The sequence below is a fragment of the Paramisgurnus dabryanus genome, chromosome 20 (genome assembly GCF_030506205.2).
Source record: "Paramisgurnus dabryanus chromosome 20, PD_genome_1.1, whole genome shotgun sequence".
Classification (NCBI taxonomy): domain Eukaryota; kingdom Metazoa; phylum Chordata; class Actinopteri; order Cypriniformes; family Cobitidae; genus Paramisgurnus; species Paramisgurnus dabryanus.
In genome coordinates this window covers 28287717-28311090 of record NC_133356.1, presented here as the reverse complement: position 1 = coordinate 28311090, position 23374 = coordinate 28287717, and the positions used below count along the sequence as shown (strand labels likewise).

The window sequence follows — 23374 nt, the reverse complement described above, 5'->3', positions numbered from 1 at the left end:
ACAAACACACAGAGACATTGTTCTAATGCATGTATCTGTTTGGCATCCTGCATCGAAAGGTGAACAAACGTATAATGGTCAAGGCTCCAAAAGACCGCTCATGACGCACTGAATGGCCGGGAGTATTTTAAGATGCATGAGATTAAATGGACACTATTGTAGAAGTGCATGGAGGCACAGAACAAAAACAAACTTTAACATACGTTGTACTCCTTTCTTACGCCACTTATAAAAAAGATTTTTCACATAACAGGCCTCGACAGTGCGAGTATTTCACTTAATCCGCACCCACAGATTTCCCTCGAACACAAAATAAACGGATGCAAAAAATGAATTTAGGAACATGTGTGCAGATGTGCAGAGACGCAAACTAGGAATAAAGAAATGTATCCAACCTGAAATGACCCAAATCCGACATGCATAAATATTTTTTTAAAGAAAGCCGACCCGAGACAAACCTGATCGCTCTGGTGCGATTTGCTATCACACTGCATGTTTAGCACCACGTTAACCCCTCAAGTAAACCGCGCCAGGACCAACTAGTCACACGAACCAGGCTTTGGGGGTCAAATGGTTTGAATAGCGTGAGTGTGCCCGAAACTCACTCAAAAGTTCAGTTAAGAGACTCTCCTGGGGCCTCATTTATAAAATGCTACGTAAAAACCATCATATATTAGATCTTAGACAGTTTTAATTAATATGGACTTTGCCATGGATTTTTGCGTACGCACAGTTTACAATTAAATCTGTGCGTATGCACGCTTTATAAATGAGGCCCCTGGACCCTACATAACAAAAGTCATTTAGATTCTTAGAAATAAACTATCATTTGAATAGCTACTCTAAATAAGATTGTAGTTAATAGCAAATATTGAGCAAAACTGCATTTGTTAGAATATCTTTTTGCCTGGAATAAAAATGGTTCTGTTTGCATATTAACTGGGTAAAGTTTTCATTGCCCCATTTAGTTCAGACACTTGCTTTTCTGATCCAGTTATGAGTTGTCATGGGCTCACACTTCCTGTATAGTCAGACAGAAATGACTCTCTCAAACCGAGAAATAAGAGTATGTCCGAATACCACAAGGTGGTAAACACTTTCATGTTAAAGAGGCCCTTCCACATAAAACTGTTTTTACTTGTATTTTTTGATATGTGTTAGGTCCATATGTGTTTGTGTTGTGTCGTGAATGTGAAAATTAACTTCCACCTCCTCTGTCAGCTCTAGCCACTGAAAAGAAATAAGCGGAGAAATCAGGTCAGTTAGAAAAGCTTATCAGTGTGACGTGGAACTGATCGAGGTCATTAATATTCATGAGCTCTTCAACTTGAGACCGCGCCCACATATTACGTGTATTTGAGTTAGTTTTCATAACAAGTTACTGCAAGGATGGCTAAACGTTAACCGTACCGTATTCGGGCCATTGTTTTTCGTCGAGAGACATCATTCCTATTAAACGAGGGAATCATAACAGTTGCTACATGTTTGGATGTTTAGAAGAACGCTGGATTTGAAGAGAGACTGCGATTAAAAAGCAATGCTCCTCTATCAATATTGGATCCGGACTAGGGATGGGCATTCGATTAAGTTTTCTTTGTCGATCGTCGGGAAAATTAACGATCGACTATCGATTAATCATTAATATTTTTATAATAAAATTTGTTATTTAACTTTTATACTTAAAAAATGCAATGAATACAAATATACAGCATGTTTTTCCTCGATGAGACCTTTATTACAAGATCAACTTGTGGCAGACAGTTAAACTATGTTTCAAACATATATGTGCGTGCATGTGCGGTGCTCTAAAGCAGCGGAACCTGCAGCTGCGAGCCAGCGTTCTTAAACAGAGACCTCATTATTTCCAAAATAAAAAAAAACAGATTCATGTTTAACATTAAATTAAACAAAAAACATAATACTTAGATCTGAAAGGTTTTGTCAAAATGTAACTCAAAATTATTCAAGCCAGAAGAAAGTGCAAGATATTAGCCTTCTTAACATTAGGCTATAACAAATTAGGCTACTTAAAGCCTCGTGAAAAATAACTAACTTAAAGTAACTCGCATAAAACTTCTGCACCAGTCTACTGATTTTTTTTGAGAAATAAAAGCATTTTTTGGGGTTAGACGCGACCGCAACCCATGGTGACCGTCAGTCCAGCCGCCGCCGAAACACCCGCTCCGAGGAGACTGACCGGGGATGCACAGGTACCTCAGCGCTAACTTGGCTTATTCCGCATACAGAGTATGTGTGAAACAGCGTGCGTTTTGTGAGCCCCATTCACCATTGTTTAATTATACTAACATAGTCTTTTAGTTTTTATTTGTTGTAAAACAACACAAATTTACTATGGTCTCCAACTCCACAATATACCATAACCATGGTATTTGTAGTAAAATTGCGGAAATACAAATCGTTTTAATCTGCCAAAAAAAAAAAAAAAAATCATTTTCACAATGATAAAATCATGGCTAATTTTCCTAAGGTAGTAATTACAAAATTATATATGTTTTAAAGACGGAGATGCGCACCTGTCAATCTATTACATAACAGAGCGAGGCCAGAGACAAACGTGCTCATAAACGGGAGTAATATGGAATAATGTGTGCATCTTTGAATAACTGTAAGTATACATTTCTTTTAAATATATTTTGTCATATAAAGTTTTGAGACATGGTCTAATAATGCTATTTTCACTTTAATTGCTTATTTAGACTTATTGTGCGGGTAACAGCGTTTTTGACGCATTTACCTCAGAGATTATTTTAGCAATATTGCTTTTTTCCGGTAATAATAATACAATTTATATTTCAATCCTGTTTCATTGTCTGTTTATTCATTTCATTATGCTGTTATGTTAATGTGAGGATATTTATTTGCCATATGAAACGTGCCGTTATATGAATACTTTTGTATAATATTCAAATATATGCGGAATAATGTGTGCGTCTTTGAATAACTGTATGAATACAGTTGCTTATTTTTGTCATAAAGTTTTGAGAAATAATAAAATTGTGAGGATTTATTTCCATATGAGACGCTTTTTGTCGTTGAATACTCTCGTTTATTATTTGGAAATCATATACATACATAGTAGGAAATATATAATGCGGAAGGGTAGACTTGCAAAGTTACTCTGCTTATTTTTATTTATGATATATGTGGAGATAAATAAAGCATTGCAAAACTGCTGATTTGATCCATTCAGATCCTGACCACCAGGATAGAGATTTTAAACATCCTTAATCCACATTTACTAGTCTGTCAAATAATATCTAAAATATATTGTTTTGTGGAAAAAAAATGATGCTTTGTTCTATTGTTTATGCGGAAAAGGGTTCACAGAAAGTGTCAATCACATGAACGTTTTATATGCAGAATAAGCGGTCAGCAGCGCACTGCAACGGGTGCTTGACGGATTTGCCGCACACATACGCAAACGCACTGCATAAGGAGTATTTGTGAAACAGGAGTTAGATAAAAAAAATGCATTCAATTAATTGATAACAAATTAACGTGATCGACGAAATTCTTAACAATCAATCATCGATCGTCGATTAATTATGCCCATCCCTAATCCGGACGTAATGGTGGCGCAGCTTGTGTGAGTAAAACACTTTAGTACTGTGTGTCACTGTGGCGGCCGGTGTTTTCTCTTCCGAGGGACGCGAATTCATGCTGCACACTCTTTGAAAGGGTTTATGATAAAAGACACTCGTGTTTGTGTGAGTAAAACACTTTAGTACTATGTGTTACTGTGGTGGCCAGTGTTTTCTCTTCCGAGGGACGCGAATTCATGCTGCACACTCTTTGAAAGGGTTTATGATAAAAGACACGCGTGTTTGTGGGAGTAAAACACTTTAGTATTAACGTTATGTGTCACTGTGGCGGCCGGTGTTTTCTCTTCCGAGGGACGCGAATTCATGCTGCACATGCTTTGAAAGGGTTTATGATATAAAAGACACGCGTGTTTGTGTGAGTAAAACACTTTAGTACTATGTGTCACTGTGGTGGCCAGTGTGTTCTCTTCCGAGGGGCGCGAATTCATGCTGCACACTCTTTGAAAGGGTTTATGATAAAAGACACGCGTGTTTGTGTGAGCAGGGTTCTTGCAGGTTTCAGCAAGTTAAATTTAAGACCTTTTTAAGACCTTTTAAGACCATTATGAGTAAAATTTAAGACCAACACGACACATTACTAGAAGCATTCAAATGATCTCAGAAATTCTTAAAATGTTCTATTTTTATTGATTCAGTTAGAGAAAAATATCAAATGAACGCAGTTTTAAAACAGATAATCAAAATACATGGAAATACATTATGCTTAACTCTATTAGACCGCGAGTGTTGGCGCCGACAAATTTTACCCATAGCCCTTTAGAAAGAGACTTCTGACAATGGAAGCCCAAAAATGGCTCATAGTGAGCCATTGAAATACATTGAGTTAGAGGCAAAGAGCTGTGATTTTTCTTAATTAATAGTCAAGAAATGCATTGATTTACAATATTTATACATCACACTAATATGTGTAAGTAGTATTTTTATACAATTCTATCAACAATGTTTTTTGACAATTAAAATCCACTAATATTAGATCAGTTAGTATGGTCAGCTGCTGGTTTGTGCCTAGTTTTACACTGCCTCATACAACTTTAAAGCTTTAAAATGCATCACACTCTGTAGTACGTAAGCTTATAGGGGAGGTTTCCCAGACAGGGATAAGAGCTTTCCAAACTTGAAAACAATTTGCACTGACATATCTTAAAATACATCAAAATCCACACAAGTAATGGTTTTAGTAAGGCATGTTTATTAAAACTCGTTATGTCATATTTAAACTAAGACCTAGTCCTGGTTTAAGCTAATCCCTGCCCGGGAAACCACACCATAATGTTTAATGTACAACTGACTGTGTGATGTGTATATATCTTGTGCCTGTTTATAAATATACAAAGAACAAAAGATCACTTTCAATTATTATTAATCCCTAAAAGCATTAATATATGCATTTTATTAATACAAGTTATTAATAAATTAATGTATTGCATTTAATTGAATACAGAATCACAGAGCCAAAAAAACACTCCACCCATACGTTTTATGCATAAATATGCACTTTATACCACCATCAGGTTTAATAGCCTCTCTTATTAAACAATAACGGATTAATCTGCATTAAGAAAATGAAATTTACCATTAAAAGGCTGTTTGATATGTGTTGCTAACGTTATCCACTAAGACCGTTTCTCAATCCGAAGGCTGTAGCCTCCGAAGGGTCGCATTTCTTATTTCAGAAATGGTCTTATTTCAGAATATTAACTTTGAAATTAACTTTAAAATATTGATTATTATTCTTAGTTAATCGTTAATTGTTGTAATATGCTTATGACTTGCGAATGTAATGCTCAGTTAACTCAAATAAACCAGGCGATGGTGAATGCAGCAGCCTGCCTATGCGAAAGGGCTCTGATCTACCGCTGTTCATTTAACCTTAACTCCTGAAGCATTTGCGCAATCAAAAAGTTTGAATTGTTTCTAAAAGAAGACAATTGCACTTTTTTGAAATATATGGTTTATTACGGTACTTTCTTGCTTTACGTCTGCCAATCGATGCTGTTTGTGGAGAGCTGAAGGGAAAGCGCGTTAGGTTCAAGTGCATCGCAGCAAAGAGCAATATTAAAGTCTAAAATATAAAACTGTGTAACACTAAAGTTGACACGCTGTTGGTGGCTCGTGACTCGACGGCCCGACTGTTTAAGTTGATTTTCAATAAAGCAGCATTGATTTTTGTTCGCTTCTGTGTCCTCTATGTTTCAGAACCTGGCAAATGCTCAGGTAAGCCACGGGCTTATAAATTACCCCAAAAAAGATTTTTGCTTATACAAAACTAAGTTTAAGGATTGTTTCTCGCCAAACCCACAGTATACAGTCAGATCACAACACCTGAAATATAGCTTATGGCACGATTTGCGTGGATTATGACAAAGTGCGGAACGTTTCTTTTTAGAGACCCACCATCATACACTTTCTGCCTCCGCCACTGATTAAGTTAGTTCTTCAGCGTTTTAAATTACCATTTTATTTTCTGCGGACAACGCTTTTTGGGAATGAAAAGAGGTAAGAAATTTAAGACTTGGGTAAATTAAATGTAAGACCTGGGATAAAAATCTGGGTGTTTTTAAGACTTTTTAAGGCCTTAAATTTAACATTCTGAATTTTAGACTTTTTAAGACTTTTTAAGACCCCGCGGGAACCTTGGTGAGTAAAACACTTTAGTACTATGTGTTACTATCAGTTGCGGCCATTGAATGTGATAAAAAACACGTGTGTGTTTTTGTGCATTCGTTACACACGCGTCGAAGAGTTTATGTAAAAGACGTGTGTGTGTGTGTGTGTGTGTGTGTGTGTGTGTGCTGCTACATGCACATCGAAAGGGTTTACGATAAAAGACACGTGTACGTTTGTGTGTGTGTTTTTGTACGTGGGTTTACGATAAAAGACAGGCGTGTGTGTGTGTTAGGGCTGTGCAAAAAATCGACTGCGATTATCATGCGCGTGTCATCAGTAAAGCCAGTTCCGTGATTAGAAGTAAATCGCCATCAGCTGCTTTCAGATGGAGCAGCATTTATTACACAGACCCGTAGTTCACCGAGAAGCTAGGCAAAAACGCATAGAAAATCGGAATCAATTTTCCTCGATTATGAACCCGATTTTGCCTAGCTTCTCGGTGAACTACGGGTCTGTTTAATAAATGCCGCTCCATCTGAAAACAGCTGATGGCGATTTAATACTAATCACCGAACCGGCTTTACTGATGACACGCGCATGATAATCGCAGTCGATTTTTTTGCACAGCCCTAGTGTGTGTCAAAAGGGTTTATGATAAAATATGCGTGTGTAAGAAAGACACTGTGTCTTAAGACACTAACTTAACATTAAACTGATTACACGAGATTAAAATGAAAGTTAGTTTGAACGAAAAACTGTTATCCAATCATAGCAGTGGGCGTTTACTTCCAAGTCGTCAATGCAGCCCGCCCATTAAAACGGATCATTTCTCTAACCAGCCTCAAAATCAGGGTACAAAATAGCTTATTACTTATTGCTTTTGATGTTTTTGGATGTAAAAACCATGCAAACGTCATGAGTAGACCTCAGACAACAGTCTAAAACAATAAAAACGCCAGAGGAAGGGTACCTTTAACTACTTGCAAATAGACCTTTTGGAATACAGACACAACAAACAAAATAAATCACAGCGAATGCATAACTAGTTGTGTGTATACTGTATAAATTATACACACACTGATGAGCCAAAACACTTTGACAAACTGCCTGATATGCTCCCAAAAAGCCCCAACCCACTGAGGCATGGACTCTACAAGACACTTAATAGGTGTCCTGTGGTAGAGGTAGAGCCAAAGTGGATTGATAGTGCTGATTAAGCACATCTCACAGATGTTTTACTGGACTGGGGAATTTGGGAGCCAGAGCAACACCCTGAACCCTTGAACCATTTCTGAACAACATGTGCAGTGTGCCTTATCCTGCTGGAAGAAGCCATTTATATCAGGAAACATCACGGTCACAAACGGCGCTTTTCCATTGCATAGTACCCCACGGTTTGGTTTGTGTCGGGTCAGCTTACTTTTGTGGGCTTTTCCACTGGGTGCAGTACGAAGTACCCGATACTTTTTTTAGTACCACCTGGGTCGGGTTCCAAGTGACCCGAGCTGATACCGAAACGTGATGCAAAAACACATAAGATCACTGATCACTTTATCTTAGTGCTAGCTTGCGCTGTCTCGAGCAAACATGTTGTCATCTGTGCTCTGTTATAAGTTCCCAAACTCCCTTTTAGCGATGAAAAACATCCACAGGTTGAGAATCAAAAACCAAAATTTTTCCAGACTTTCAGTTTGTGGCCGCACATTCGAATCTAATTTTGTGGTGGCCAATTTTAATTTTGTGGCAGACTGAGAAATAAATAAATGTATGGGAATGTACAATGACGCTCTCACGTGTATGATGTCACAGCAGTAGGCAGCGCAAATATAACGACACGCCTATAATCCCTCCCACTGCGAAGTGATACTAAACTTGATGGAAAAGCTAACCAAGCCAAAGTGAGGTGAGCTGACCCGACCTGACCTAAACCAAACCGTTATTAAGGTAAGTGGCACAAAATAAATTTACATCCACATGAAAGGCCAAACCCAGGGTTTCCCAGCAGAACATTGCCCGGAGCATCCCACTCCCTACACCAGCTTGTCATTGTCACACAGTGCATCACTTCCCCAAGGTAAAGCACGCACGTACATGGCCATTCCTGTGATGTTAAAACAGGACTCACAATAAAACACTGGCTTGTCAATTGAAGGTGCCTCATCAAAGGGCATTCTGACTTCTGTACAGTTATGCAGTTTCATACAAAGCAGAATGCATTTGTGTTACTTTCTGTTTGCTCGGGCAAGACGAAATAGCCTTTGTTGCCCTCGTACATCACTGAGCCTCGAAGACCCAACACCCTTCTTTGACTACTATTGGTAGTAAAGACTCACCACTGCTGATCAGGAGCAACCCACAATAGTCGGGGAGCCAAAGTCTCAAAAATGGGTTGAACCTGACATGGTCTGCCATACGTAACTTTTTATTTGGGTTATTTTCTGTTAACTTTGACCCCAAGAACCAATAATTGGAGGGTCTGCTCTGCCGGAACATTGCAAAAAAATGTGGCCATTTTAGTGTATGCACCCTTTATATTTTTATTCAGAAAATTGTGAAAAATTATTTTTTTCCTCAAATCCTCAGTGGGTTGGGTAAGCTTTCAATAAATGCATTCCAGATACACAGAACACATCTGCTGACAACATCCCATGAAACAATAACTCTTAAAACACATTTCTGCATCAATTTAATGCAAAAAAGTAGGCGTTTTCTCGCTCTTTCCAATATTTGTATCTTTACTTAATTGGCAACCAACTATTCTCCCAAGTTATGACATACAAGTCTTGTCATTTCAGAGATACTCTAACCCAGTCACTTTGCAATAAGAAATGGCCCTTGTCAAAGCCCCTTAGATCTTTATTCATGCCCATCACTCCTGCATTCAAGACTTTGGTTATGAGAATTATTGTTTGCTTACCATACACTGACTTTAATATGTGGCCTTGTTAGATGATGATAAACGATATTCGCTTTTCCTGTGAGTGGTGATAATGTGCTGGCTCAGGAGTGGATATATATCCATCTCTCTACGCTGCAGTTAAATTTTGTATTTACATCCCATTGCCTTATCCCTCGTGTATAAATATCCTCTTATCTAACTCTGTAGCATCCATTACCATATTTTGTGTGTATTACTGTAGTGCTTGTATACGTTTATACTATGTCTGCACTGTAGGTTACTAATTGTACCTGAATTTTGCTTCTCTTTTACCATAAAGTACGGAAACTGACAATCAAGATATCGTACTAAGAATTAAGAAACATTACACACAGCTCTGTCACAATTAGCACCATTCATTGTGAGATGTCCCATGCACACAACAGCATATCATTTATGAGTCCCAAGAAAGAATTAGAAAAAAGGCAAGTTTTAAGAAAACGAAAGCTTAGTTTGTAGTAGTTTTTACCTTTGAGTGAGGGGAGTTTCTGCAGCTCTCGGTTCTTGCTGAGGTTGAATCGTGATGAGCTTTGTCTACGTTCCTTCTTTACAATCTGTGGCCCACCTGAGTACTTGATTTTGTTAAGCTGAGTAGGAGGTGGAGTGCTGTTGCTCGGACGCTTGCTGGCTGTCTGCTGGGCCTGAAAAAACACAATGTTTAAATTGAAAATGGTCATATTTAACAATTCTATATACTATATTATACCACTTTTGTTCACAGGTGGTCAACTCTTGTGTTGATGAATAATATACACAGAAGAAACAAAAAGTGACCCTGCCTGTGAAAACCAGGCTTAAGTCATATTTTGTGATTTACAGTTTTTTTACATAACTCAAAATAATCCTACATAAATGTAAATATAACCTTGATTTCTTTAACATTGACCATGGTCATGGTCGATGTGAAAACAATTATTGAAATCAATGCTTTGATGCTCCTAATCTCATCATTAGCTGTACTGGCAAACAGGACTGGGACCAATTAAAATATCTTAGTGGTGAGTCAGGTAAACGGGCTGTTGGGCTTACTGGAAATCTTGGACTATGCAAAACGTGTGGTAACAAGCTCCAGATTTATAAGCCTTAAATATAACAGTATATAATCTCATTCTTATAAAAATAAAAAAAATATCCTCTGTGATAGTGCTAAGAGCATGACAGGTCATTTGTGACCCTAGACAACAAAACCAGTCATAAAAGTCAATGATATAAATCATCAAGCTGAAACAAACTAAGCTTTCCATTGATGGGCGGTTTGTTAAGATAGGGCAATAATTGACTGAGATACACACTTTAAAAAATCCAACTTTAAAATGTTCTTTTAACAAAGATAATTAAGTAACTTGAACAAAGATTTTTTTTTTAAGAGCGTCAATTCATTATTTTGTGTTCACTGAATGAAAAAAGCATAATCATTCAGCTAACAAATATTATTTCGTTGACTGGACTTAGATATATAAGTTGTTTTCCAATTTGTTCACCCAACTTGCCAAACTGAGTAATCTGAACAAGCAATTAAAAAAATCCAATGGGCTGAGTGGTTCCCAGCATGCATTGCGAAATGTTAACTTCTTTGGTTAATTTTTACTAAAAAAGATGACTGGATTTATTAATGTTGTTAATGTTGGTTTTATGTTGTATTTAGAGTTATTTTGAAAGAATTATGTTTTTTCATTGTTACCATGATTAAGAACTGTGTGTTCAAGCAAGAGCTAAGTCAATTTTAGACTTTGTTTAGGAGACCTGTCTGTGTAAACTCCCACAGTTAAAAACATGCAGGTTAGCTGAATTTGGATATACTTAATTACTCTTTACCTAACTTAGTCACTAGTTGAGTAAACACATAAATTAGCTTATTGCCTAATCAGTTTAAGTTGGTTCAACTTTTTGGTTTAAGTTGACATTGCTCAGTCAATTGAGTTAAGGTGAACTACATCATCCAAGAGTTGAGTAAACTCAAAAAAGCTCTGCAGCAAGTTGCCTTAAAATTTAAGTTAAGTCAACTTTTTATCTTTTACAGTGCAACACTTTGAAAATCTGGAACCTGAGGGTGCAACAAAATAAAAATGGAGAAAATCACATTTAAGGAAGGGATAAGTTTAAGCCAGGACTAGGGCTTAGTTTAATTAGAAAATACAACTAGTTTAATCAAACATGCCTTATTACAAACATTACTTGTGTACAATTTGAGGCAAAACAATGGCCAGTGATGTATTTTAAGACATGTCAGTGCAAGTTGTTTTCAGTTTGGGCAGCTCTTATATTCTTTTTAGTCTTGGACTAGTCTAATCCCTGTCTGGGAAACCGCCCCATAATGTTTTCCTAATGAAGTCCTTAGCAACACATATTACTAATGATAAATTCATTTTTGATATATTTATAGTAGGAAATGTACAAAATATCTTCATGGAACATGATTTTCATTTAATATCCTAATCTGTTTTGGCATTAAAAAAATTTTGACAATGTATTGTTGGCTATTGCTGCAAATATACCCGTGCAACTCATGACTGGTTTTGTGATACAGGGTCACATTTGCAAAACAGTATACACTCTAGTATATAATTAGAGACATGTCTCACAATAAACATTAATGCCATAATAGTTTCATCAAAGAAAAAAAAGGATAATTAATCATTATTTTTTGGCATTTCTTCTCATATTAGACACATTGTTAAAAAAAATATACAATCCGTTTCACAGATTAAAGCACATGATCGAGCTGTCTCAACTGAAAATAACTTGCACGTACAGATATTAAAATATGCCAATGACATTTTTTGGTCTCAAGACACACACAATTAACATCTTTTCCTAAAGCATGTTTATAAAATATGTTTAAACATCTTAATTTAACCAAGGCCTAGTCCTGGCTTTAGCTAAGCCTTGTCTGTGAAAACAGGCCTACAGTAAGTGTTTAGTTATTACAGTAGTTCCTTATATTAAACAAAGAGGAAAAAGAGTGCGAATGTGAGTATGAGAATGTTTGATGTAACATAAGTAGCAGGTTTGTGCATAACCATCATTGTCATCATGATAGTCCTGGGGGTTGACGTTTACAACCAGCCTAACCTACATATCTCCTTATTACCATATCTAGATTATCAATCCACATTAAACATTCTACTAGCCTGAGCCCCACTATCAAATAAATGTGTGTCTTCCATGCAAGATGAGTGACACTATTTTAACCATAGATGAAAAGTACAGCATTACTATAAAGCCTTCCCAAACAAAACAGCATAGTGCAACTTACTTTAAAAACTGAACTTATTTAGACATCAGGATGCATAACTAAATTAACTACATAGATATGTATAACTAGACACGACATTCGAGCGCCCCATATATGTAGACGCATCCACTATTTTAAAACGTTCCTGATGCATATGTCACTCACTTTAGTAGTTTGGTTGTGAATCTTGTACTAACTCAGTACAACAAATTTTTTAAATACAGTAACTTTTTAATGCAGTGTTTGGAATGGCTTTTGTCTTGGTGTATTGTGCAAGCAGTTAAAATGTTTGGGTCTACCCAGCAGCACGTAACATTTGATAAATATACAGTAGTACGGTTGTTGGCGCACACTCAGCATGCTTGTTCTCGGGCTTGGCAGGGTTGCCAGATTTGCATAAATCAAATCTATCCCAATTACCTTTTCCCAAACACCAAATTTTTACATGTTCATGTAAAACTATACCCAAAAATGTTATAAAAGCAACATGTTAGCATGTGAGCTTTCCAAAATTTCAAGTTCCCCCACAGATAAAAGCTTATGTAACTGGCTCATAATATTTTTTTGAAGTTCAAAAATAAAAAGGCTCGTAAAAGCAGGCACTGTCCAAGCAAACAAAACAAGGGTGTGTAATTAGCCTTCCTCTGTCTGTGGGACATGTTGAAGCCTGCCCATGGCATTGCAGCGCTGGCCTCAGTTACAGGGGTTGCATGACTGAGCCTGACTTAAAATAGACCAAATCAATAAACCTCACAGTGTGTTGCGTCAGACCTGCTGCCCACTGATTTGATCCATCAGTAACACTCCCGCTGAGGAACACTGATATCTGAACTCCTGACAGGACTACTGGGACTACATGCTATTACATCACAGTACCACCATACAACTGGATGGGTACAACTAAATACTTGCAAAAATATTAAATTATCTAGCGCATTACTGCTGTGTTAAGCCATATAAAGGCAGCATCAAGCAAAAAAAGAAAGTAAAAACTGGCTGCTTTTTCTTCAACACGTCACATGTTTCTTTGCAAGGGTCTAAAAAACAAGTTAGACTGGATGTTGATACCACAGCAACAATAATAAGGAACAGAGTAACAAAAGTGTCCATTGAACTGAACATGCAGGTCTAACTAAGTTTCAACAACTGCTTGAAACCATACCTGTTGAAAAAAGTGAGAATATTTTTTGTTCCCCATGTAATTACCCAATATACAAATGAACCCCGTAGGACAAATCGGAGCCAATCTACATATAAAAATTGCACCTTAACAATAAAGCAAGTTATTAAAAGCACTTTCGTGTGATCCTTGGGTTTCTGTCCTAATATTTTTTTGTTTCCTTTTCAAATATTTTCTGAATGCTTTTGTATACGTTAGGGATGGGGACCAGTCGAGTGCTCAAATACTCGAACGTGGCATCGATGATCGATCACACAAAAAAAAACAATGATAGTGTGGGTTTATTTATTTATTTTGTGATTATGGTACATTTGGAGGTCTGGTTAGTGTTACAAGTGCCTGTGGTAGTAAAGACTGGGTGCGACACAACACAGCTAATCATAATGATAGCAAAAGACTTTTAAAGCATAAGCTTTAAAACATTAAGCAGCTTTAACTAGACGCGTTTTAAAGCGCGCTGTTATGGTGCACATCCACAACGGTAGTTAAAGTTTCTTTCCAGTACATAACTTAGTTAAAAGTCTTGCATTTTGTGCCGATAGATGCACGTTGTATAATACATTTATGTTGCATTAAGGCGTCATATTATGTGGGGTGCATTATATAGAAAGCGCTTCCGTTTGTGTTTATTAACTCTTTAGTTTCACTTCATCACGCAGCTATTCCTATTAGAGGTTTCTGTAAAAAAAACATTTAATTTATTAATAATATAGTATATGTTCATTTTTCCATCATAGTTTCTTCAAAATTAGGACTTATTAAGTGATTTATTAAGTGTTTTTAATAAAAATATTTTCATCTCCGTCATGACGCACCCCTTTGATTGCACCGCCCCCAATTAATCAAGTACTCATTTTTGAGACCTATGGATTAATCGATATTTTAAAAAATGACAAGCATGCACATTCCTAGTATACAGACAAAATACTTGTTATTGAAAAAGTACTGTCTGGGACACAGTGTTATTGACTTATTTTTTATAACATGCAGGCACATTATGTAGAAATATAATTTAAGACCCACAGTTTGGTAATATAAATGATTATGAATATTAAAAATACATAAATAAATAGAAATAAATGAAGTGCAGTCCAATACAATAGTGTACTGTATATTGAGTCCTGTTAACATGATTTATGATATTATGGCATAGTACCTAAGGCTGCTTGAAATCATAATCACGGTTATTTTGGTAAACATAATAATTACGAATATACAAGAACACGACTACACAGTGACTTTGAAAACATGCATTTATTGAACCTTATTATTAAGTTAAGTGTTGCAATAGGCTACACGTCAAAGCAGTGCTGCCTTTAGAAGGGTTTACAAACACATCGGTCCAGCGGCATGCAATTTAAATTTTAATAGCACAATAATGGTTTTACCTTGATTATCTTGTTTTTGTCATTGTTTGAATCAAAAATAAAAATTGAAAATGATTAATTGCACAGTCCTACTAGTACCTTAGACCAGTGGTTTTCAAACTGGGGGCCGGGGCCCCAAGGGGGGCCGCGAGATGGTGCCAGGGGGGCCCCAGTTTTATGACATTTTATAAAATACATTAATTTATCATGAATTCTGTGTAATTAAACCTAAAAAATAATAAGCCAACTAACCAACAGCACTACTAGGTACAATTTTATATGTTTTGTTTAATTAAAATATTACATTTGAAAACTGTTTTTGTCATACATTTTCTTTCGGGGGGCCGCGAAAAAATGCACTGTACACAAGGGGGGCCGCACGCTGAAAAAGTTTGGGAACCACTGCCTTAGACAACTTTACTATGATCTATTTTCTGTGCATACACTGCAATTTCTCATCAAAATTACATTGTAATGAAAGATTATTGAACTTGGAGCAATTTTGCTTTACTGTGCAAATCTTTCTCTCGCTCTCATTTTAACTCAAATGGGGAAGCAACAAGGCATTTATACCTGAGCAATAAAAAAATAAAGAACTTGGACACAGAAAAGCAAGAACAGAAAATCAAAACTGGTAATTATTGGCAAATTTCATAAGCTACTGCTATTAAATCAAACACAAGCTGTCTAAACACATTTTAAGACTGGATGTTCACAACTACCGGTAGCAGTAAGACCCTTTGAAACAATAAAAATGCAAAAGAGAAATTAAAACAAGAACCAGAAATACACAGCACGTACATAATGAGAGAGTTATTGCATTTGCAGTAAGATATCACTGGATTTACCATCCTCAGCAATAACAGCTTGGGTGTACAATGAATGCTATGCTCGCACAGCCAGAGTTGCATTTCTTATAAAACTCAGTAGTCTGGATCTCATCATTTTCCATATATGCAAAGTTAAACAGAAAATATGATCCTGGTCTTAGATGCACTTTTGCATTTGAGCTTCTTATATATATACACACATGTAACATACTTAACATAGAATACAACTTGAGATTAGGATAGCAACTAACAATTATTTTCATAATCAAGCGATTATTATTATTTATTTATTTTCGATTAATCAGATAAAATCCTAAATATATACTCAATTATATTTTTTTCTTATTATTGCGAAATAAGGAACAAAATTATGGTATTTTCACGTGTAGAAGTGTACTTTTAACGGTGCAAAAGCCACACACTACTACAGAGTTTTACTAATATATTCTTTTTGACATTTTAAGCCTTAAATAAAAAACTTTGTGCAGATTTTAAATAGTAAAACATCTTTAAATGTCAAAATATAAATTTACATAGGGTATCAGTTCTTAAGGGATGTGTTGGTGAATTTGAATTTGGCACTGATAAATAAACTTATTTTAATCTTCAACTTTAGACCTTGATTAGAATTAATATAATTTGTTATAAACAAAATAAATAAGCCATGATAAGAAAGGAACACTGTATTTTCTGGACTAGAAGTCACACTTTATTTTATAGTTTGGCTGGGCCTGCTGCGACTTATAGTCAGGTGCAGTATTAAATAAATTTTAATTAGAGAGACAACATTACCATCTACAGCCACGAAAGTCCGCTATGTGCGCCTCCTATATTAATGTAATTCAATGGATTCAGTGATGTGAATTGACGAGTCTGCGAACTTGATGCGCGTTGGCTTGTTCTGTTCATTTAGCAAAATTAGCCTTCCAGGGATGTTCAGTATGCTATTGTGTATCATATAAATAACTGTTTGTATTATGTTAACGTACGAAAATCTATTCAGCCTGCTGTTCTGTGTGCTATTGTTTAGTTGAATAACTTGCCTTTCCTGATTAAATGTCTGTTCTTGAGCTTGAATTTTGTGAAATCATTCTCTAAATAAATGCAATGTATAGTCCAGTGCGACTAATATATGTTTTTCCTCTTCAAAACCCATTTTTCACTGATGCGACTTATACTCCGAAGCGACTTATATTCCAGAAAATATGGTACACGCATTGTTACAGTAATAAAAACTTGAATTTCCCTCTTACTTTAAACCAGATGATTAGTTTGTGATTCATTACTATTTTTATGAAAACCCAACAACAATTTAACAAATACAAACTCACTAATATTAAAGGATGAAAGGAAACCTTTTTTAACCAGCACTCTTTTGCACTTTTGCTTCCATCATTGTCAAGTCAGGTTGCCAGATCTGCTTAATAAAACCAGTCCAATGGTCATTCAAAATGAGCCCAAAAGCATCCCAATGACATTTCACAGTCCAAATACAAACAACTAATAAACCAAATCCTTCCATCTCATCCCTAAACCGTTTAAAAGTACCCCAATTCAGAACTACATTGAAAGGCTGAGGAACAAGCAACGCTGCCTTAACCAAGCTGGTCGCTCGGTGGAAAGAAGAAGCGCCAGACAAACATGCAGCTTGCGTTGTATGAAGAGAAAGTGCCTGACTATAAGCGCAGCTGTTGCTGTGTGAAATAAAAACCTGACTTTAATTCTAAGCGCACTGCTTAGACAGCGGTTGGCAAAAAAAAAATCATAATCGATTATTATCTATTTTATCGATTCTTGTTGGAGCTCTACTTGAGATGAAAGAGATACAACACAGATCAGCAAGAACAAAGGCAAAAGCTGCCAATAAGGATTGAAGCGATTACTTCACATATTACTATGCATAATTAATGCGGTCTTGCAGAAGGTACAGACATTGAATTTTTAGGCTTTTTGTATCACAAAGAACAAAAAAACACAGCTGCAACACTTAGGCTATGTTCACACAGCAGGCGAAAGTGGCCGAAATCCCACTTTTTTGCCCATATGTGAGCCTAATCTTATTTCTTATGACAATCTGAAAAGCACAAATCAGATTTTTTCAAATCAGACCCAGGCCACGTTCATATGTGGTCCAAATTCAGATACATATCTGATGTATTGCAACGGCCATTTCATCCAACTTTTACGAGCAGCATCCATGTTTATTTCTGCAAACACAGTGCTTTGCGTCTAATGTCACGTCGTCTTATGCGCATGTGGGTCACTTTAGGGCCATATATGGTTCACACATGAGACTGATGGAAGTCGCATTTAAACGATAATGTGAACAACAGCACAAAAAAATCTGATTTCTGCAAAAATCTGAACTGAGCATTAAGACCTGCAGTGTGAACTAAGCCTAAGACAGCAACTATTAATTCCAATAATCAACCTCACGTTGAAACACTACTTAAGTAGTTTTATACACAATGTTTTTAAATACGTTCATTTTTACCTCGTCCGAATTCTCAGTTCCAGCATCCTTTCCGCTTCCAGAATTATTGTTTTTTGTGCTGCTTTTTGCAGATTTGGAGGGTTCCTGCAAATTATCACAAACAGAACAAATTAACACACCTCCAGGACATTTCCATCACTTTTAAAATCACATTTCAACATATCAAAATGGGGCCTTATGGAATGGTCTGCACATAGGCCAATTCATGCTGCTTTCATTGGACACGGCTGCTATGACAGGTGTTGGCACATAGCAACTACTATCTGATTGACATGCAACTGAGTAGTTCTGGGAATGACAAACGATTTCAATTCACATCATTACATACACAACTTGTACATTTCGGTATCGAGCGTTTATATAACGAAGCCCACAGTTCATCCACTACTTGTGTCCACTAAAACACTGACTCATGCAGGGACAGGAGACACCTTTGACTATAGCGCTTATACTGCAGTCTGACAACTAATAACGTTACGCCTTTTAATTCACATATTAACGCCCATTCATAATCTTAATCAAGAACTGATTTGTAAAGCAAATATCGGGTAATGTATCTAACAACGTTTCTCCACACACTTGAGTGTTTTTTTTTTTTAAAACAACAAGCCATGTTTCGCTCAAGAAATCGCTTTGCCTTAATTTAAATGTGAATGAACACGTAACTGTCAGTTTTTGACTGAAGACACAGACACAAATGCGCCCTTAGCGGGCTAGCGCGGCCTTCGCTAACAAAATGAAGACCAGCACAACAACTCATTCATAAACTAATATCTCATGCGCGTTCATTACACAGAAACGAGGCGTTGCGGAGTTGTCAATGTAATGTGTACTTTACCTTCTCCTTTTTTGTTTTATTCGGCATTTTGCAAATGTTGTCTTTAGCCGTGCCTCCGTGATAAGGCTTCCCTTGCACTCGGACTCTCGCGCACTCTGTTACCTCCAGCTCCCCGCGCCCTCCCGTCACCAGCAATAATCTGATTGGTTCAGAAAGTCCCAAACCACCTAGTAACAGCGCAGCGGAATTTTCCTATTGGACACTCCGCGCAGCAGACAGTCTTGAGCTTTCTGGACTGGGTCCTGGCTGCGACGAGGAAAGGGACTACAGCAGCTGCTCTTGACGACTCTTATCAAGCGTGTGCTGACATTAGAATTGATTGTGGGAGTGATGCGTGTGCTGGTGACATTGACCGTCAACATGTCTGTATGTCTGAACTAACAGGTTCACCCTACACCCCTGTCTTTTGTTTTATACAGCTTATGTGGGAGCAGCTGCAGGGGAATGTCATAGGACTGTATTAGATTCATTTGCACTATTAACAATTCCTTCTTTAATGCATGATATGATTTTTTATAGCAAACTGTTCAATGCTTTTAAAGAGCAGAAAACGTACTGTTTTTAAGCAGATTTAGTGTTAAACACTACATTATATAATACTCATAACATTGCAAAGTTTTAAAAATTCTATTTTATGCTGAATTCCAGTGTTTGTTGTTTCATTTTATACGATGGCTATGGATTTGGATAGGACGTGTTATTACATTTAAGTGCAGTACATTTGTATCTGTTGGCGTAGCATCTACCGCCATCTATTGGTTACTATTGTGATTTCGGGTGTGGGGCATTTTATTTAATGTGCGTTCAGTGGGGGAGCCAGAGGGGTGTGTGGGGTGGCACTGGCCTCCCCTGGCATCTGACTGGCTACCCCAAAATAAATGCGCTAGTTTCACTCCATCCAAAAACTCGTTTTTCCCGACATGTTTATTTCAGCATGATGCAGTGCAGCACATTATTAAAAACAAATATTAGGAGATTATTAACATACGTTAAAAACACTACATAAATAATTCACCATAGGACTGTATACTGTAAAGTATGTGCTTATATGCTGTATATGTATATAGATTGGCCTTTATTTTTCTGTTTGCACTGTTTTTACAACAAAACTTAACACTGTGTTTTTTTTCTTGAAGTGATATTTTTACTGTATGATGATTTGATTAACTGTGGTTGGACTGGACTGACATCAAACTGAAAAGGGGAATTTTCACAAGAATGTTTTAAGATGTCAAATAAATCTTTGGTCCCCAGAGTATTAGCTCAAAATAACATAGATTATTTACAAAAAATTTGTATAATTGCCACTTTGTAGGTGTGAGCAAAAATGTGCCGTTTTTTGGTGTGTCCTTTAAAAATGCTAATTAGCTGATTTGCTGCCATTTGCATGCCATGGTTGAATTGTGCAGATTAAGGGGCGGTATTATCCCCTTCTGACATCACAAGGGGAGCCAAAAATCAATGACCTATTTTTCACATTCTTGCAGAACATGGTTTACAAAACTAAGTTACTGGGTTGATCTTTTTCACATTTTCTAGGTTGATAGAAGCACTGGGGACCCAATTATAGCACTTAAACATAGAAAGAGTCTGATTTTCATTGTATGTCCCCTTTAAATAAGTTCATGTTCGCGTCTTTATGGCTTATGACTGATAAATACACATACACATTTGTCAAAATAGAATCATCTTAGTATCATAGTAAACATTTGGTTATGTCCTAACCAAAAAAATATAATTGCATTCAGTCTTATAAGCCTAATAAACAGAATTTATCTCCGTCACTGAAGTTGATTAAATAACAAAAGAAGAAATCAGGCACTGCTCCTGATTTCTTTCCTTATTTTGAGCTCTACTATTTGAATTGTGTTTAAGGTTTATCATGGATTTTAGATTTCCTAAACAAATTTTATGCAAGTGCAGTTAAAACAGTAATGCATGAAGTTCAGTATATGAATACTTATCTAATGAGGGGTACTGTGAAGTAATCAGAAATCATGAGATTAATTTATGTTTTTAGTAAAGGGATACACATCTTTTCTTTTGTGGACTATGTTCCCCCTAAAGTAGCCTTGGCCGCCCCATTTCAATATTTTACTATGTTCTTACCTCAACTAAGCATGGTGACACAAAATAAAATGTGCCTTTTTTAAAGCTTATTACTGCGCCCGAGGTCGAAGTGCTGCAAACTAGGTGCTTTTCCACCGTACAATATAGTTCTCATTTTTATCCGCTAAAAAAATTATGTTTTTTTAGTGCCATCATACTTACTTGTGTAACTACTCGTGTAACAGTCTTTAAATAGGGAAAACATGGAAGTGTTTGGTGGCTTCTAAATTCATCCCAGTTTGGATCCTAAGAAACGAATGGGGCTAACACATTCACAACACGCTGTACAAAGATTAAGTGCATACATTGAATAAAGATAGGTATGTATTAATTTGTCTAAGTTGAGGTAAGAACATAGTAAAATATTGAAAAACAGCTGTGTTTTCCTTTAAGTTTCCCAGCATTGTTGTAACTATGTATCCAGATACCGTTAACATTGAGGTGTGAATAAATATATATACAGTCTTGTTCAAAATAATAGCAGTACAATGTGACTAACCAGAATAATCAAGGTTTTTAGTATATTTTTTATTGCTACGTGGCAAACAAGTTAACAGTAGGTTCAGTAGATTCTCAGAAAACAAACAAGACCCAGCATTCATGATATGCACGCTCTTAAGGCTTTGCAATTGGGCAATTAGTTGAAAGGGGTGTGTTCAAAAAAATAGCAGTGTCTACCTTTGACTGTACAAACTCAAAACTAATTTGTACAAACAATTTTTTTTTCTGGGATTTAGCAATCCTGTGAATCACTAAACTAATATTTAGTTGTATGACCACAGTTTTTTAAAACTGCTTGACATCTGTGTGGCATGGAGTCAACCTACTTGTGGCACCTCTCAGCTGTTATTCCACTCCATGATTCTTTAACAACATTCCACAATTCATTCACATTTCTTGGTTTTGCTTCAGAAACAGCATTTTTGATATCACCCCACAAGTTCTCAATTGGATTAAGGTCTGGAGATTGGGCTGGCCACTCCATAACATTAATTTTGTTGGTTTGGAACCAAGACTTTGCCCGTTTACTAGTGTGTTTTGGGTCATTGTCTTGTTGAAACAACCATTTCAAGGGCATGTCCTCATAGGGCAACATGACCTCTTCAAGTATTTTATCATATGCAAACTGATCCATGATCCCTGGTATGCGATAAATAGGCCCAACACCATAGTAGGAGAAACATGCCCATATCATGATGCTTGCACCTCCATGCTTCACTGTGTACTGTGGCTTGAATTCAGAGTTTGGGGGTCGTCTCACAAACTGCCTGTGGCCCTTGGACCCAAAAAGAACAATTTTACTCTCATCAGTCCACAAAATGTTCCTCCATTTCTCTTTAGGCCAGTTGATGTGTTCTTTGGCAAATTGTAACCTCTTCTGCACATGCCTTTTTTTTAACAGAGGGACTTTGCGGGGGATTTTTGAAAATAGATTAGCTTCACACAGACGTCTTCTAACTGTCACAGTACTTACAGGTAACTCCAGACTGTCTTTGATCATCCTGGAGGTGATCATTGGCTGAGCCTTTGCCATTCTGGTTATTCTTCTATCCATTTTGATGGTTGTCTTCCGTTTTCTTCCACGTCTCTCTGGTTTTGCTCTCCATTTTAAGGCATTGGAGATCATTTTAGCTGAACAGCCTATCATTTTTTGCACCTCTTTATAGGTTTTCCCCTCTCCAATCAACTTTTTAACAAAGTACGCTGTTCTTCTGAACAATGTCTTGAATGACCCATTTTCCTCAGCTTTCAAATGCATGTTCAACAAGTGTTGGCTTCATCCTTAAATAGGGGCCACCTGATTCACACCTGTTTCTTCACAAAATTGATGACCTCAGTGATTGAATGCCACACTGCTATTTTTTTTAACACACCCCTTTCAATTAATTGCCCAATTGCACAGCCTTAAGAGTGTGCATATCATGAATGCTGGGTCTCATTTGTTTTCTGAGAATCTACTGAACCTACTGGTAACTTGTTTGCCACGTAGCAATAAAAAATATACTAAAAACCTTGATTATTCTGGTTAGTCACATTGTACTGCTATTATTTTGAACAAGACTGTATATATGTTTTTAATAAGTCCTTGGTGTAAACAGGTCTTATGCCATGGCTTCTCAAGAACTCATTGGAATTAAATCGTAGAAGCAACA

General features: G+C 36.7%; 1 protein-coding gene across 1 annotated transcript in view; it reads right to left on the bottom strand.

Moving 5' to 3' along the window:
• ppp2r5d (protein phosphatase 2, regulatory subunit B', delta) overlaps positions 1-19324 on the bottom strand; it is a 49265-nt gene extending 29941 nt beyond the window's left edge. Inside the window, exons 1-3 of the mRNA XM_065251315.2 lie at positions 19113-19324; positions 18275-18358; positions 9638-9809 (exon numbers count right to left, since the gene is read on the bottom strand). Coding sequence (XP_065107387.1) covers positions 9638-9809; positions 18275-18358; positions 19113-19139 — 283 coding nt within the window. The 5' untranslated portion in view covers positions 19140-19324. The remainder of the gene's footprint in view (positions 1-9637; positions 9810-18274; positions 18359-19112) is intronic.
• Between the last annotated feature and the right edge of the window lie 4050 nt (positions 19325-23374).